Below are 18,039 nucleotides of genomic sequence, written 5' to 3' on the forward strand. Positions count from 1 at the left end.
TCACTTTCACTGGAAATTGAATTGTCAAACCCTTTTTTTGTGCAGCGCGCTGCAGGCTGGGCCTGTGGAGGGTGCCCCGAGCGAGGGCCAAGGGGCTGCCGTGTGAGAGGCTGCGGCCCAGCACAGGGGGGGGGGGGGGGGGGTCGAGCTGGGCTGGGGCCTCATCTAGGCTTCATCTTCCCTCGAGGGAAGAGTTGGGGCCTGGTGGAGCGCCGCCGCGGCTGATTTCCCGTGCGGAATGGCATATTTTGCTGAAAGCAAGCAGGCAGCAGCAGGACGTCTCGCCCTGCTTCCTGCTGCCGCCTGGCCCAACATGGCGCAAGTACAGCTGTCAGTGCGGAGGGGGTTATGCCGGCTGAGGCAGCTCCTCCTTTCCTGTAACTCCGCGGCGTAGACGCGGCCAGCCCGGACTGCCAGGGCCCCTTCTGCCGCTCCGGGCCCGGACGGCCCCGCCGGCGCCCCGCGCGGGAGAGCCGGCGGGGGCCGCCCAGAGCTGCTGCGCTCGGGCCTGTATTTACGGTAGCGGCGGTGCGTGCGGCGGCCGTTACGGTAGCGGGGGGAGGAGGGCCTACGTGCGCGGGGGCGGGGCGGGCAGTGCTGCGTGCTCGGCCCCGCGAGGCGCGTCTCCCTCGCGAGCTCGGTGAAAGGATTTGGCGCCAGGCGGGTCCGCTCTGCAGCTGCCGCAGCCGCACGAACCAGCCGCGCCACCCACCCACCGCCTCCCACCGGGGCCTCGACCCAGAGCCGCCGCCGTCCGCCCGAGCTCAGAGTCGCCCGCGCGCCGCCCAGGGACCGAGCCGCCGCCGCCATGAGCTGCTCGCCCGTGAACGTGAAGAAGCTGAAGGTGTCGGAGCTGAAGGAGGAGCTGAAAAAGCGGCGCCTCTCCGACAAGGGCCTCAAGGCCGAGCTCATGGAGCGGCTCCAGGCCGCGCTAGACCAGGAGGAGGCCGGCGGGGGAGGCCCCGCCAGCAGCGCAGTTGAGCCTGGCAACGGCAGCATGGAGGGGGAGGCAGCCGAGAGCGGCGGGGGCGCCTCGCAGCTCCACCAAGGAGGAGGCCCCGACCAGGCCGCGGCCTCCACCGCGGAGGACGACGACGAGGAAGGGCTGGAGGCCGCCGATGGCGACGCCATGGAGCTGGGCGAGGAGAACGGCGAGCGGGCGGGGGCCGGGGGCGGCCCCATGGAAGAGGAGGCGGGCGGCGAGGAAGAGGAGGAGGAGGAGGAGGAGGATGAGAACGGAGACGACCAGGGTTTCCAAGAGGGGGAGGACGAGCTCGCCGACGAGGAGGAGGCCGCGGCCGGAGACGCCAACGGGCACGGCGAGCAGCAGCCGCAGCCCCAGCAGCAGCAGCAGCAACAGCCCCCGCCGCTCCTCCAGCCGCGCGGGGCCGCCAAGGAAGCGCCCGGCAAAAGCGCTGGAGGCGCCTCGGGGCCCCCGCCGGCGGCCTCCGCCGGCGCGGCGGGCCCCGCCAAGCAGCAGCAGCAGAAGAAAGCGGAAGGTGGCGGTGGCGGCGGCCGCCCCGGGGCTCAGGCCGCCGGGGGTGAGTGTGCGCGATGCCTTCGGCGGGAAGGGAGGGGGCGGGGGGGGGAAGGCCGTTAATCCCCCCCGCGCGCCGCGGGGGGAGCGGGCGGGCAACGGCCAAGAGGGCGGTTTCCGGGGTGCGCGCGGGAGGGCGTTCGCGGCCGGCGCGAGAGCGGGCGCGACGGCAGCGCCTCCCCGCGGGGGGGGAGGGGTGGCCGTGTCCCCAAGGGGGTTTCCAGCCCCCCTCCGCTGCCCCGCCCCGCGTGTTCCGCGCGAGGCGGCTGCGCCGGGCCGCGGGCGGGGGATGGAGTGGAGGCGCGCGGGGGGTGAGGGGAAGGGGCCTCCGCGCCGGGCCGCGCGGGGGGAGGGGCGGCTCCGGAGGGGCCGCTGGGGCGCGCTGTGTTGTGCAAAGGAGCGCTCGGCGGCGTGACGTCACTTCCGGCCTGAGTGCTCCACGGGATGGCGTTTGGGAGGCCTGGTACAATGGAGGCGGGAGGAGGCGGAATCCCTTCCCTGCAGGCGACCGGGCGGCCCCGCGCGGGGCTCCCGCCCGCCGCGCCCTGCCTGCCGGGAGGCGGCGCACGCGTGCGCAGCGCTCGGCGTCCTTGTGCGCGGCCGGGAGCGTCCTGCTCGCCGCGGCGGCGCGGGTGAGAGCGTGGGCGCTTTCTTAGCCGGGTTTTTTCGCTGCGTGAGAGCGGTAAGGCTTTTCTCTGGGCGCCTTCCCTTAACATCGAGGTCCGCGCCAGATGCGGAGATGCAAGCTCTTTATCTTAGAGCAAGAAAAAAAAATGTCTGCCAAGATGTTACTGCTTTTCTGTTGCCGAGGGTTTTCTTCCAGTGTTCAAAGTTGGAAACATTATGGATGGCTTTATTTCTAGCTAACTGAATTACGTTGTGTTATTAAAATAAATCGTTAACTCTGTTGCAGGAGATGCTAAAACAGAACAAAAACCTGGTGAGAAAAAGAGGGGAGTGAAGAGACCACGTGAAGATCATGGCCGTGGATATTTTGAATACATTGAAGAAAATAAGTACAGCAGGTAAAGAAACTTCTGCTGCTGGGCAGCATTTTGTGAATGGGAAGGTATAGGAAATATTTTTCTATTAAAATACCACCAACTTTAATTTTTTATTCCTTCCCCCTTCCCCTCCCCATCTCCAGGGCCAAATCCCCTCAACCACCTGTTGAAGAAGAAGATGAACATTTTGATGACACAGTGGTTTGTCTTGATACTTGTGAGTAAACACGCTTTTCTGTACTCTGGAAAATATAGTGGTATGCTTTTGATTTTAAAATTACACTTTCTGAAATGCAGGGCAGATCCATTGATTGACTGTCATTACTGAGTAACTTTAAAAAAAAAATAGAGTGCTTCTACTCTTTTCAATGTAACAAAGCAACAAAAGGATGCATGGGTCTTCCTGTTAGCAATTATAAGCTTGGTTTTCCCAAGAAATATGTAATGTCATGGTTTTCTGAAGAAATTTTAACCAAAACACTAATTTGGTATATAAACTAAATTGTGCTAGTGTATAGTGAGTGTAGATCACACTAGAAACAGCTTGGGTCATGAGAAACTAATTATATTTTTTTATATCACATGAACATTTTATTTCAATAAGTTTCAGGAATAAACAGTAGAAGGTTAAGGTACTACAGTCTCTGGGGTAAGTTTCCCGCATAATGTGCRGAGGCCCTATTTACAGGCAATCCAGTGCAGTTTTTTTTTCTGATTTCTAATAAACTTTAAAAGAAATCAGCTGAAACCTCTTGGAAAATGCTTCATTCATGCAGTCTGGGAGATTGCAGGGATGGATGGTGTGTGCAAATTGTACGGCAGAGAACTGGTCTAAAGGGCATAAGAACTGAACTACATACAAACTTTTTTTGAGGCAGATCATAAATATTACTATTGTGATACATCATGACTCGGACTAACTTACATTTGTATTCTTGAGGGTAAGTATGAGGAATTACTGCAGAATTACTGGACTTGAATAAGCAAGATGCTAACTTGCTACTAGTGCAATGGAGGGAAACCTTAAATTTTAGCTTTGTCATATTTGCTAGCAGTTTCTTTTTTCTTTTTTTCTTTTTTTTTTTATTCCTGAGAAATACTTTCACATGGAAGGAGGCATTAATTTACAGCCACATAAATTGCTGAACATACCAGACTTGACACTTTGGTAACTAAATCTGAAGTTGATTATCTTTTGACTGCTAAGTGGTTGTTTCTTGGTGGGACATTAACTTTGTAGGAGCTCCTAATTTGCCAAATAACCGTGACTAGTAGCTAATTTTGAATATTAGAAGACCACCACTTCTACTAGAAATAGTACTAAAAATGTTGAAGTTTGATTACTTTGGACAAACAAATTCTTTAGTTTGAGGTGTTGTCAGGCTGCTCGTAGCACAGAATCAATCATAACTTTAAGACTGAATTGCGTAACAACCTGACTCCCTCTTGTCTGGACCATAATGATCCAGACATAAGAGATTTAGCGCTGTTAAGTGCTTTTTATTACACACATTTTGTAAGGAGGCCAAAACTTAGAATTCTGTTTTCATTGTCGTTCTACAAGTAACTTGCATGAGATGGGTTTCTTGTGTTAGCTTTATTTGCTCTTCATGCAACAACTAAAAGTATTAATGAGAAAACAATTGAGTCAAATATTGCACTTTTAACCGGAGATGGCTTTATGCAAACAAAACAAGCTCTAATTTGTGAGTGTTTCCAGTAATAAAGGGGAAACTGCATTTTTCTGTACTTGGGCAGCATACAGTTTTTGTACTAGGGCAGAAGATATTCATTGCTTGCTAATCTTAAACCTTGTTTGTAACTGTCATGTAGGTTTGGAGTTCCTTCTGTGGATCCCTAGCTCTTGGGAAATTCAAGGGCTATATGCTGCACATCATATTGCCATTTTGCATTGCCTTGTTGAAAGCTCCTAGAAGAATAACTTGATATTTCATGGTGCTACAGCTCTGAAGATGTAATTAAAGCAAAGGTTCTACTTATTTTCCTAGGATTCACTTAGACTGATAGGCAAATTCATAGTGCGGATCATGTTTCTCATGTGAAGGAGGCTCTTTGTCACATTCTGCCTGCTTAAGCTATCTGCATCTGACTTATCTGACTTTACTGTAATTGGCTTAATCTAATTGGACTTGCTAAATCATTGTATTTACCAAAGGCAGTACTGCTTTCAATATTTAAACAAAAGTACTTGTCTATTTATTTCTTAGCTGCCCTTAGGCTTGAACAAGTGGGTAAGAAAACTTAAATAAAATAAAATATGGCAAATAATTCAAAGAGCACTGTGCAAGTTCCTTTGGTGCATAGTGATGGAATGTCTCAGGTAACTGGCTAATATGGTTCAAATAGAAGGGCTGAATTTAGCCACTTCAGTCACAGTAGGTCTGTGTTCCAGGTGCTTCTGCAGAAATCAAAAAATTGATAGGAATTTGGTGACAGAGTGAAGATGGCACCTAGGAAATGCTAGCTAACAAATATAACTTTCAGATTTATTTAGGCATATATTCAGTTACACGCCTGAAAGATGCTGACCACTTGCCAGACAGCAGCACTTTGTCTGAAAATCAGTGGAGGTTTGCACCTTTGAAAACTGAAATTGCCTTTAATGCCTAAGACTAGGCAGTCATACTTTATTTTGTAATAGAGTAAACAGAATGATTTTTATGTTAACAGATAACTGTGACCTGCATTTTAAAATCTCAAGAGACCGATTTAGTGCTTCCTCTCTGACCATGGAAAGCTTTGCTTTTCTTTGGGCTGGAGGAAGAGCCTCCTATGGAGTTTCTAAAGGCAAAGTCTGCTTTGAGATGAAGGTGAGTTAGACCGATGTTTTGGTGGGAGATTATTCTGCGTGCTTAAACATAATACTGTTCATACTTCACCATTTTCTTTCAATCCAAATTTTCTTATTTAGTTGCAACCAATTCAGATGAATAGAACATAAGAGCTTTTAGAAGGCCTTCTGTTCTGGGCCTGTGAAACTGTTCTCGATAAAGACATCTTAATTAGCAAAATTTCTTCCTCTTTTATATGGACTTTTTTTAAAAAAAAGAGCTTGCATTTGTGTGGAATGTGTAACTTTGGTCTTAATTTTTGAACCAACATTTTCTGTTGGCATCTACTGTGTCAAGACTTGATGAATTTTGGTACTTGCTAGTCAAAGTTCAGTGGTACTTTCTGAAGATTCTAGAAAACATGTACACACACACACACACACACACACACCCCTCCAGAGGTCCCTTCCAACCTAAATAATTCTATAACTTGTGTACATAATGAATGTGAAAATTCTGAGAGGGAAGAAAGAATGGAAAAGAGAAACAGCCTTGCAATGATCAGATTTCTCCCATTCACTGAAGGGAGAAAAATAGAAGGTGCAGAATTTGGTTTAACAATGTTTAAGCCTTCTTGCACATGACATGCCTTTGTATATACATGCTTACTGTGCTCTCTTCTTCCCGTATTTTCCAATCTAACTGCTACCACGAGGAGTAGGTAGCTATCCCCTTTTCCCCCTCCTCACTGAGCGATTTCTGGCTCTGTTTGTACTTGTAACTTTGGAAGGCCAGTGAAGGGAAGTTGTTGTTGTTTCCTCTTCACTTTCAAGTCAGTTTCACTTTGGTCACCTGACTTGAACAGTTGTGGAAATTGTGGGATGCTGGTCAGTTTTCTTGCAGATTTCACCAAACTGACCTAAAGCAGGTAAAAAGTAGCAGATGGCCTATGGATTCCAGTGCTTTTAGTTTGTTTTTGAACCTGCTTATGTTGTTTGGAAGTTGGCAACTTGCCCAGGAACACTACTCCCTATGGAAAGGGATGAGTGTAATATTTTCCCAGGTCTTTCTAAAACAAGTTTTTCTCATCTAATACCACATTTTATTGGCAAAGTAGCTTATTGCTAAATTTCTATATTATGGCAATGTTTAAAAATGTATATCTTATAGTGTGTAATTTTAATATGGTCTCAGAAGGATTGAGATTTTTGGCCACTAACAGGGACTGCTGTGACTAAGTGCTTTGACTGAAGTTACAGGGTATATCATGTCTCCGTTGCTCAGTCAAGAGATGTAAATATTCAGTGACTGGCTTGTGATTCCACGCAGCTTAACTTAAGCATGCCTCATATTTTTACCGAAGATAATAATTACTTGCACTTAGCAAGGATTGAAACAAAGTACAAAGGTTCCAGATGTTACCTTTGTGTTTCCGTCTTGTTGGAGTCTAATTCTACATACCTTTTAATGAATGATTTAAAAATAGGTTACAGAAAAGATTCCTGTTAAACACCTGTATACAAAAGACATTGACATACATGAAGTGCGAGTTGGCTGGTCACTGAACACAAGTGGAATGTTGCTCGGTAAGACTTAAACATTTGGTTACTTACGTGTTGTTTGTGTGGTTGAAGTTCTCATTTCTTAAGCACATTAAGAAAAACTTGGTGTTTGTAATCCAGGTGTTTTGAAAAGCAGTCTTGACTTGAACTGTTCATTGGACACAGTGAGAGAAGGTGCATTTTGGGGGATCAAAAAAAGCTGTTAGGAAGAGAGTCCCCTCCCTTTTTTTTTTTAAGGTGTAAGACTAGCTATAAAAGAAAAATTCCTGGATAAGTACACTATCCTTCTTTTGGGGGCAGGGGAGAATCCACATTTCGAAAGTGGCTATGAAGACAAATTGAAACTGTTCATTACAGTATTAATAACTAATACCTGCTGCTGAGATGCTCCTTTGTGGGGAATGTGTATGAATTGGTGTGTTCTAACATCAGTGGCTTTCTAGTCAGGTATTTAAGTTCCACTTCCTGTTACCTTCATACTCAGCTGTCACATAGGGAGTTGAGGTGAAATTCAGCCTATAAAATGGGGAGGGTTAGGTGCTATTCAAGATTAATTCATAAAGCCTATGCAAATATTAATATTACAAGTGTATGGATGCATAAGCAGGTCTTATGACTTCAAAATTACTTACTCATGTTTTCTTTATCTAGCAGTTTAGCTTTATGCAAATGTGAATCTGGAACCAGCAGCGTAAGACTCTTAAACTTGGGAAGGGGGTAGCACTGCTGTTCGCTATTAAGTGAGAGTGTTAAGCTCTTAAAAGAATGAGCAGTAGTTGTTTTGGGAGTCAAAGCTTGTTCTGGCATAAATAAAAACATTCTGAATATTATTTATATTTAAGTAGCTGTAAAGTGACTGTATTCATGAAAGTTAGACAAAATACATAATTTAGTTTAAATTATTTCTTCAGGTGAAGAAGAATTTTCTTATGGATATTCTCTAAAAGGAATAAAGACATGCAATTGTGAGACTGAAGACTTTGGTGAGAAGTTTGATGAAAATGATGTGATTGGATGTTTTGCTGTAAGTTTTCACTTATATTTTCTCTTGAGGAAAAAAAACCTTGAATTTTCAAGCTGCTTTGATGTGAGAAGGGATAAACTGAATCCAGAAAAACTTGGAGCAAGACAGCTTGCTTAACGTAGGGAGGAGGCAGAAATAACATGCATAATCAACAGTGACTGCTGTCAAGGTTTTAAGATTGCATATTCATAGACAAATGTCTTTAAAGCCTTTTAAAAAAAAAAAATTAGATCTTAAACAAGATCATTGTTGACAGTCACTCATTTCAGAGAGGAAGCTTTTAAGGAATTCCATTATGTTATAACAGTGCTACAAAGGAAGCTTTGAGTGAATAGAGCTAATACAGTGTAATTACTAATACGATTTTTCATTATGAGGTGAGTAATTTCATACAAACTAATGCTTTGTTTGAAAAACAGAATTTTGATGGTGATGAAGTGGAACTCTCGTATTCCAAGAATGGGCAGGAGCTTGGTGTGGCATTCAAAATAAGTAAGGAAGTCCTTGATGGGCGGCCACTCTTCCCACATGTTCTCTGCCATAACTGTGCAGTTGAGTTCAACTTTGGTCAGAAGGACGAACCTTACTTTCCTGTACCTGAAGAGTACACCTTCATCCAGAAGGTCCCCCTGGAGGATAGGGTCCGAGGACCAAAGGGGCCTGAGCAAAAGAAAGATTGTGAGGTAAGGTTCTTGTTTATTATCTCAAAATAGTTGAGGCAGATGAACAAAAGCAGTGGCATTCATTTAAGCATAAGCATGTTACTATACAATTCTTCTCCTTTTTGTTTGGAGAATAGCACTGACACTTAGTATCCCATGACTCGCTGCCCCATCCACCCACCCACATCGTTCTCTATTTTACTTGGGCTTGCTAGCCTAAGTGTGACAGTTTCTTTTAAGTTGCATATTAAAGAAAAAATTTGAATTAGTATTTCAAATACATAATTTGTCATAATAGGTGGTGATGATGATTGGCTTGCCTGGAGCAGGCAAGACTACCTGGGTTACCAAACATGCAGCAGCAAATCCTGGGAAATATAACATTCTTGGGACAAATACTATTATGGACAAAATGATGGTAAGTGGTAATGTGACTTCCTGTTTGTTATGTTGCACACTTACTGCAAGTCTGAGGATTTTCTGCCCTCAGAGAATTCTTTGTATATAAATCTAAGAAGTAGCTACTAGTTACTTGACCACTAGTGAAGACTAAAGACTTATCTTACTGAATTACTTCTTGCACACAGCACAGCAGAACTGTAAAGTTTTTCTGTGGTGCTGTGTAAGAAATGCTGCTGCTGTTCAGGTATTTCAATTTGTGCTTATGTCATTGTCTTTAGAATAGCATATGCAGCTTTGAATCAATGCGATTAATATATCTTAGATTCAACTGTATTGCTTCACCTAGATTCTTTGTTTATAAAGATACATGCTTTGTGGAGGCTTTGGGAATTTCAGTTAGATGAGTTTGTAGCCATTGCCTTGACTTTAACAATCCTTGAAGCCAGATGAAAAGCATTTAGCAAAGGAAAATGGCAGCCACGTGGATCAGGGCTGCTATAACTCTGGGAAATTTCTCTATAGGTTGCAGGTTTTAAGCGACAGATGGCAGACACCGGAAAACTTAACACACTGTTGCAGAGAGCTCCACAGTGTCTTGGAAAGTTCATTGAGATTGCAGCTCGTAAGAAGCGGAATTTCATTTTGGATCAGGTAGAGGCTTCAGTGAAAAATCATTAAGGAAACTTGGTAGAGGCTATAGTGCAGTAATTAAATGGGATTAAAGTTACATTCTAATAGCAGTTGTTAGTTTCACTTAGTGACTTTTACTCCTCATTCAGGAGATGCAGAGTTGAGATATTACTACARATGCTTTATCTGAACTTCTCTGGATTTATGGGATGTGGGAGGAATAGTGTTTTAACACTTGAATATGAGAACGTAACTTTGCGTTATGCAACATCTTTATGTCCAGTTATTTGTAAACTTCATTGCAAGCTCTTGTAGAGGTGAAGTCTATACACCATAAATTGACTTCCTTAACTCTTACAATGACAGCTACGTGTAGTAAGTTACTGCATTTTTTTCAGACAAATGTGTCTGCAGCTGCGCAGAGGAGAAAAATGTGCCTGTTTGCAGGCTTCCAGCGCAAAGCAGTTGTTGTTTGCCCAAAAGATGAAGACTACAAGCAAAGAACACAAAAGAAGGCAGAGGTGGAGGGAAAAGATCTTCCAGAGCATGCAGTTCTCAAAATGAAAGGCATGGAACATAATCCTATACTGTGTTTTAGGATGCTGAGTATCTGTTTAAAGGATTAAGTAAATCTGAAGTCTAAAAATCACGTTATCTTAAACAGTTTTACTTAAGCAAAACTGGAAGACTATTGTAACTTGTAGGTCAACACTATATTGTATTCCCTCTGCTGCAGTCCTTAACACTACTCAGTTATGCTGATATGCTTCATGCAGATGCACAAAGCTGTCTTGGCATAAAGTGCCCTATTTAAGTGACATATTTGGCAGAAACTGGTACTCTGAGTGGAGGTTTAAAAAATATATATATATATATATATAGGCAGAATGTTTTCAAGGTTTGGAACAGTACTGGCAACTCCTTGTAGACCCATTTATTTCTTTTGTCACTCTTACATTTCTTAAATGTTCAAGTTACATAATTTTGTCCCTATGTGTTGGGAATGCAGGGGGTGGGAGGAAGAATGGGAGAAAGGTGGTTAAATACATCTTTAGTTGTAGCTGAATGGAGATGCTGAATACTCAGTGTTTTTGCAATCGTAGGGAACTTCACACTGCCGGAGGTAGCAGAATGTTTTGATGAAATAATCTATGTAGAGTTGCAAAAAGAAGAAGCTCAGAAGCTTTTGGAACAATATAAGGAAGAAAGTAAGAAATCTCTTCCACCGGAAAAGAAACAGAACACTGGCTCAAAGAAGAACAAAAAGAGCAATAAAAATCAATTTAATAGAGGTCAGAGAGGACGTGGAGGATTCAACATGCGTGGCAACTTCAGAGGAGGAGGTGAGCCTAGAAATGATAAGCCTGTAAACTTTGGAGGTCACTGCTGCTTAAAAAAAAAAAAGTTTGTAGTACTTGAAGTGTGATCATTATGTTGTGGGAACCTTGATTTCAAGTCAGATGAGTTTAATACCTTGACCTTTACAGCAAAGTTCATTTTCTAATGTCAAAAGTGAGTCACCAGTTCTTTCCAAATCCAGAATTACAGTATTCRTGTGGCTTGAGGCACAGTTACTGAATTCTTGTTTCTTAGGTTTGGTGTTTACTTGTGTACCATACTGTATTGGGGTTTTGCATGTTTAAGTTAGCATTGCTCRCTGTGACTAGATGGGTTGAGTTTTTTGTGCTGCATTTGGGCATCTCCATTTCCGTACAATTATTAAATATTTCCTATGTGAAGCTTATTGTTCAAAATAACAATAGCAATTACTTGATTCAAGCAATTCTTTCCTCTGCAGTCCCTGGCAATCGTGGTGGATACAACAGGAGGGGAGGCAATATGCCTCAGCGAGGTGGTGGAGGTGGTGGTGGCGGCGGTGGCAGCAGTGGTGCAATTGGCTATCCCTATCCTCGTGGCCCTGTCTTTCCAAGCAGAGGTGGCTACTCAAACAGAGGAAATTATAACAGAGGTGGAATGCCCAACAGGGGGAACTACAACCAGGTAATGCTTTTTTAAGGGTTTACTAGTTGAACTACAGTACTTTGGACAACATTGTTTGAAAGGTTTGTTACTAATGAGTAGCAGCAAACTTGAATATTTTAATATGCTAATCCCATAACAAAGGCCTAACTTTTTAGTTTAGTGCAAGTGCCTAGAGCTCTGAAGATCACCTAAAAAGATCTAGTGCTGATACAGTGGTTCCATATTAAGATTGTACCTCTCTGGCCTATTAAATCTGAAGATTTTTAGGGCTTGTGTTCCATGGTAGGTAAAGTAGCAACTTCTGTTTTAGGGTGCTCTGAGAGGCCAGAGTTGCCTTTTTGCAGTTAATCTAGATGCAGTTAATTTAAATGCAAATGCTCAGGTGTAATTTCTAAATACATAGTTTGGCATTTCATTTTGGTGTCTAATAGCAAATGCAACTAGTAAAGACTTAATAGCCTTTTGTATTAACTGATGGATATCAGTGAAAGTATTTGAAAATATAAAATTTGGATTACTGAAGAGCCAGCAGATGGAGCCCAAGCTAATAAACATGCCTCAGGTTCGTCTAATACTGATAAACAGGGGAAAAGTAATGTTTTATCTGCTAGTATCAAGGTCTCTTTTTGTTCCATAGCTTTTATTTGAAGTTTTGTGGACTAGCTCTTCTATTCTCAGCTGTATGACCCATATCCTTTTGTCTGATCAGATAACATCCTTGTAGCAACTACAGCCTTTCCTAACTAAAAATAGCCAAGCTCTTGTATTTTTAGTTGTCCTGGTGCAGTTTAGCAGCTGGAAACAGGGTGAATCAAAACTGGATTAGCCAGCTTTCCAGAYGATGGTCAACAGCAGTTTATTGAGCTGGCTTATTAGTTTGGCGGTTCTTGCCCTGTGTTTAAGAAGTGGCTGCTTGGAGAGAGAGACTTTCAGTATTTTGTTTGTTAATATAGACCTGATACCTATACTGGAAAGCTTGTATGTGGTATGTCATGTTTTGGTAAGAATAGAAGGATTGGCATTAGTACACTTCTGGAAAATCTGTCTAGGTAAAGTAGTTCAAAACTGTTGTCTTCTTACAGAACTTCAGAGGACGGGGAAATAATCGTGGCTACAAAAACCAATCTCAGGGCTACAACCAGTGGCAGCAGGGTGTAAGTAGTAATAACTTAAACTTTTCCTGTTTACTGATTGTTAACTTGAGTATTTCAAAATGCTATCTGAAATAATTAAAGTAGGTGTGTAATAAAAACTGGGTAGCAAAATATTGTATTAGCCAGGTAATATTACTATAAATAGTTGTCTCTGTAAAACTTAGTCTGGCTTGATGGTCTTGGTGTATCAAATTTCAGCTATGGCTTATCAGTCTTAATGGTATGTAGTATTTGGCTTCACATTAGTACTGTGAGGTACACTCAACTGCCTTCAGTTGTTTAAGAACTTACTGCTATTTGAGATGACTCTAGTCTTAAGTTCCAGGGGAACTAGATGTTAGATTTAAAAAAACAAAACAAAACAAAAATCTAAGAAATATGACCTTGATGTGATTACAGGTTAAAATTAACTATTTATCCATTTATTGCAGCAATTCTGGGGTCAGAAGCCATGGAGTCAGCATTATCACCAAGGATATTATTGAATACCCAAATAAATGAACTGATACATATTTCTCCAAAACCTTCACAAGAAGTCGACTGTTTTCTTTAGTAGGCTAACTTTTTAAACATTCCACAAGAGGAAGTGCCTGCGGGTTCCTTTTTTAGAAGCTTTGTGGGTTGATTTTTTTCTTTTCTTTTTTTGTACATTTTTAATTGCAGTTTTAAAGTGATTCGTAAGAGAACCTCAGCATTGTGCACGATAAGAGAATGTGTCAGTATTTCAGGGTTCTACATTTTATCTGTAAAATGTGACTTTTTTTTTACCACAACAAAAGTAAAACGTTGCTTTGTACCTGGTGTCTTTTTATTAAAGAATTTTCACCTTTTTCCCCCATTCCCCAATTTCTAAGAAACAGTCGTGAGTCATGTCACAATATGATAGAAATGTTAGCAACCAGATTCATATAGAGGCTCCTTAGTAGCCCTCATGAATATCATGAGATTATGTAAAGCTCCATATTACACTCCATCCTCTCTATGAAGCTTCTGGGTGGGGAGGGGAGGAGGGGGAGGTAAAAGTTTCTGGCAATAACTAGGACTTTTTTGTAACATTTGGAATTCAATAAGATGTTGGGGCAAAGAGGAAACTTGGAGCTGAATAGTGAAGGTGGAGTGTATGTAGAAGCTCTTAAAGTTGTAAAACTTGGTTGCATTATTTGTGGAGGCTCAAACTTGTGAAGGTACAACACCATAATTTCTTTTCCATTTGTTCTGCATTTTGATTCTGAAAAGAAGCTGGCTTTGCCCATTTCTTATTAAACAAAACTTGTTGTAAATCCGGTTGTCTAATGGGATCTATATGAAGTTAGCTGTGTGTCTGTATAACCCTTTCCCCACAAAATACTGTATACCTAGTGTGCTTGTAGTAGTTACTCCACCATTTTGTAAGCTAATGAAACTGTGAGTCACCCATTTTATATCTAATTTTTAATCATGTCAATTCTCAAATGGGTGTATCTCCTTAGCCTGCTGATTCCTTTTCTCTTTAAAGAAAGTGGGTGGAGAAATTTAACTCTAGACGTTTGTTTGCAATAAAATAAATTCATTTTACTCTTGTTTTGGGATTGTTGCCATCAAGGTCTAAAATCCCTTTAAGGCTATAAAGAGGAAGAGAATGTATAAAAACAAATGATGTTGGACAGTTTTTAAACTCATTACTATGTACATGCTGAAATACTTGTGTTTCTTTAAAAATCTAAACTGGTGGTTGCTCTGTTAGAGATCACATGTATAATCTCACAATTTAACATGGCTATATGTGTAGGGCAAAAGACTTGAGTTGCACTTGTGTCATGTAAATCCACTCTTCTAAAATAGAAATTAGGGAGGGAGTGGGGAAAGAAACTGGACAGGGAATAGGACAGAAGGAGGGTTGTCATGGAGAATGAATTCTGGAATTGAATGAAGAACTTCAGATTTGTTTAAGCGGCTATTTTGTTCAGGTATATGCTTTTGTAAAATTGTAGTGGCAATGTTAGCTAACAATTTACTTGCATTTTAATGCCATAAAAGACAGGGAAGAGACATAACTGTCATGAACTGGAGTTATGGTATACATGTGACCATGCATGTTACTGCCAGGATTTGGGACTTTGGATCTGTGTGCCGAGTTCCTCCTGGCAGCGTACAGGCTAGCAGAGGCTTCCCAGCAGCAGTGTAGATGTAGAGTCAATGTAGTGTGCTTGAATTTTTTTCAAATGTTAGTCAATTTCTAATAGTCTTTGGAAGTAAAGCTATAGTTGTGTTGCTCTTCTAGCCTTTCTAGCAGGTACCATACTGCATATTGACATTAAATATTCACAGCACCACCTCCTTGTTAATATTGCTTTAAATCAATCATCCTTCTGAACAAAAAAGTGTAAATTGTCTTTCAAGAAACACAATGAACTAGAAATACAGGAAATCTAAACCTGAACCTGTTTTGCTGAAATGGAATTTTCTTTAGATTTGCAGAAAATCGTAGTGTAATTTAAATTCCTTCCTTCCTCCCCCCCCTTCTCCCAAGAGCTAACACTTTGTATGGAGTGCTGATCCTTTGCTTATTTTGGTACTCTATAAAATTATATAGTCTTAAACTGAAATATAAGAGCCTACACTTACTATGTGGTTGTAAAGTTTGTATTTTAATTCAAAAGTCTGGGGGGGTTGTTTAATTCTTCAAGGTGTGGTGTTTTTAAAAAACAATACAACCCTTCCTTTTCAGTTTGTGGCAGTAGGTGTCTTAAAAGGAGTATCTGTTTCTACTAAAAAATTCCTGTATAAGAAAAGCTGTTTTGATAACAGTTTTTGAGCAATAGCATATGTACTACCTGTGTTCTGATACACAGAAATCAAAAAAGCTTTAACATAAGCATAACAGGGGCACATTTAGTTAGGAAATAAGATATAAAAATCTAAATACTTGTCTTTTCCCCACTCTTTGCTTGTATTTATTACAGTAGAGCAGAGACCCTCACTTTCATGAGGCTTTTTTCAGCCTGGAGTTATCCATAAAGAATTCCTTTATTTCCATCCTAACTCAGATTATTCTGATAGAGGGGACTTGGTATGTGAAAATGGCTTGCATTTACCTAGAAAATCACTCATAATTCAAAAAACTGAAAATTGCTTTTTGTGCTTAAAAGACAGTAAGAAACTTAGCTGATGGCTACAGAAATACAAGAGAAGCACAGCTGTATGTTATCAAAAGGAGAGGGCTGGGCCATCTGGCATATTGAGTAACTTCAGCAGGCTTAGAAGGGCTTGTTTACATGAAGAAAAAGCACCCGCATTACAGCAGCTGCACTGCTGGCAGTGGTGGTGCAGATACTGGTGACGTGTAACAGACTTCTGTTACGAAGTACAAACCTGGAGAGCCTTGGAGCTGGTCTGGTAGCAGTGGAAGTGTGGTATTATGATTGTGCATCTATTATCAACAGTAGTAGTAAGAGGTTGCTACCAGTAATTATTATTATTTTTTTTTAAAGCAGACCTTTCCAGTTAAGTTGCCTCAATCCCTTTCATGTAAACAGTGAGGTCATTGCCACGTTGTGTTGCATGATGGACCTATGAGTACTTCAGCTGCAGACAGAAGGGAGGTCTATCCTGGGTATCTCATGAGGAAGCTCCTGGGGGGGGGTGTGTGAGTTGCCTTCTCTCTTTGCTAGTAACAGTAGCTGGGATACGTGAGACTTACCTGTCCAGGGCTGGGTGACAGTGTAACTGCAGGTACTTCCCTGGTGCGCTGTGGTACTGGCAAGAAGCTGTGTCCTAGGGGCTTAGAGAGCAGTAACTGCTGAGGAAAACAGGTGACCCCAGCCCCAAACCACTCTCTGGTACCTTTGAAGTGGACCCTCGGGTGGGGGGTGTTAGGGCTAGTTTGTGTTCTGAAATGCCCTATGAAAGTCCCTGTCCCCAAATCCAGGCTTTTTGCCTTGGTGAACTGACTCCTGTAGCAGGCAGCACTGCTCATGTGCTGCACAGGAAGTGCTGAGCAGCGGTGTCAGCACGCGTGTGTGCACGTAGGAGTGCAATGTAAATACCACCTCCATTATGGGATGAGTTTCTTTTGGGATGTGTTACAGAATAATTCTTGATCACTAAGAGATTTTCAGAAAATAGATTCTCTCTTGATGCCCTTCTCTATTCTTTTCTGATACTGGAATTCATTAAACTAGTATTTTGGTAATGCCATATGCAGTCCATGATACTTGCATTAAAAAAATTCTTCCTAGTGGTGTAAGCCACTTTTTTATCTCATTACTGTAACATGTTTTACTTATGTCTTTAATAGAAGTAGCTGATGAAGCCATCTTATAAGATTTGGAGATTTTTTTAATCATGACCTTTTAGAAAACTAGGTCAATGCTTTCTAAAAGCACAGCCTCAAACTAAGCCACAAGAAATCAAGCTGAATATTATAAAAGGACATGAGTTACTTTAATACTTCTCCAATGTATAAAAGCCAAAAACTGGATTCTCACAAGTGAATAAGTGTGCTTATACCTTAATTCTGAACAAGTGAAATCCAAGTAAGTCTATTTTAAGCAGTTCTAGCCTGAAAGACTATGGAGGATGGGGACAGCTATAGGATGTCAAAAAAAGCTTCTGGAAAAGGAAAGCACAAACTCAGAAGAGCTGCTTTGTAGCTCAAGTGTTAACAACCCCCTTGTGAAGTTACAGAAGCACCCTTGTTTTGTCATGCAGAGTTCACCTAATCCTAGACAAAGTGACACCATTTGGAGGGGGAAGGCCTGTTTTTATTTTAACTGCAGGTTAGTTATTAGTTCTGTGCAGCTTTTCCCCCTTTGCTCAGTGACCAAGACACCAGCTGTCTCCTCCGGTGCAGTGGGCCTTTTTAGGGCTAGCAGTTGCATGGAATCAGTCAGCTGAAATAGGGACTTGGCCAGAAGTGAATCTAGATTGGACTCTTGCCTGAGTTAGTCTTTCTGCCAGTACTGGGAGCGGCAGGAAGATTTGGCAATGAATAAATAACTACATAAACTCAGTTTCAGTTTAAAAAAGTGCAAAATGCTTAATAATACTGTAAACTTAAAAAAAAAAAAGAAAGAAAAAAGCAAACAAAAAAAAAAGTAATATAATTAACTTTCTCATGCAGGTGATATTGATATTAGCCACTGTTTACCAGTACTAGTATTTTAGAAAAGCTTTTTATTTTCATTTCTGGTTTAGTAGGCAATCTTTGATCTGCAGAAAAATATTGGTCCTAAAAGTTACTGAAATTGAAATTGAGTAAGGGAGCTTAGCCAAGTTTTTCCTCAAACTTTGTCATGCTTAGAAAAATGT

At 42.1% G+C, this 18,039-nt stretch overlaps 1 protein-coding gene across 1 annotated transcript; it reads left to right on the forward strand.

The window, feature by feature from the left end:
* Positions 1-596: 596 nt before the first annotated feature.
* On the forward strand, positions 597-14,418 carry HNRNPU (heterogeneous nuclear ribonucleoprotein U). Its single transcript, XM_026082462.1, has 14 exons — positions 597-1,541; positions 2,451-2,562; positions 2,685-2,758; positions 5,233-5,372; positions 6,820-6,919; positions 7,807-7,919; positions 8,339-8,602; positions 8,880-8,999; positions 9,506-9,634; positions 10,012-10,180; positions 10,717-10,956; positions 11,412-11,614; positions 12,679-12,750; positions 13,182-14,418. Exons 1-14 carry the CDS (start codon positions 809-811, stop codon positions 13,233-13,235), a joined length of 2,523 nt encoding a protein of 840 aa, XP_025938247.1. The 5' UTR covers positions 597-808; the 3' UTR covers positions 13,236-14,418.
* Positions 14,419-18,039: the final 3,621 nt, after the last annotated feature.

This window comes from Apteryx rowi, unplaced genomic scaffold (genome assembly GCF_003343035.1).
Source record: "Apteryx rowi isolate R43461 unplaced genomic scaffold, aptRow1 scaffold_117, whole genome shotgun sequence".
Taxonomy (NCBI): domain Eukaryota; kingdom Metazoa; phylum Chordata; class Aves; order Apterygiformes; family Apterygidae; genus Apteryx; species Apteryx rowi.

Coding starts and splice junctions, on each gene's coding strand:
- HNRNPU (XM_026082462.1), top strand. CDS start 809: ATGAGCTGCTCGCCCGTGAACGTGAAGAAGCTGAAGGTGTCGGAGCTG. Junction 2,563..2,684: donor GAAGAAAATAAGTACAGCAG/GTAAAGAAACTT, acceptor CCCCATCTCCAG/GGCCAAATCCCCTCAACCAC. Junction 5,373..6,819: donor AAGTCTGCTTTGAGATGAAG/GTGAGTTAGACC, acceptor ATTTAAAAATAG/GTTACAGAAAAGATTCCTGT.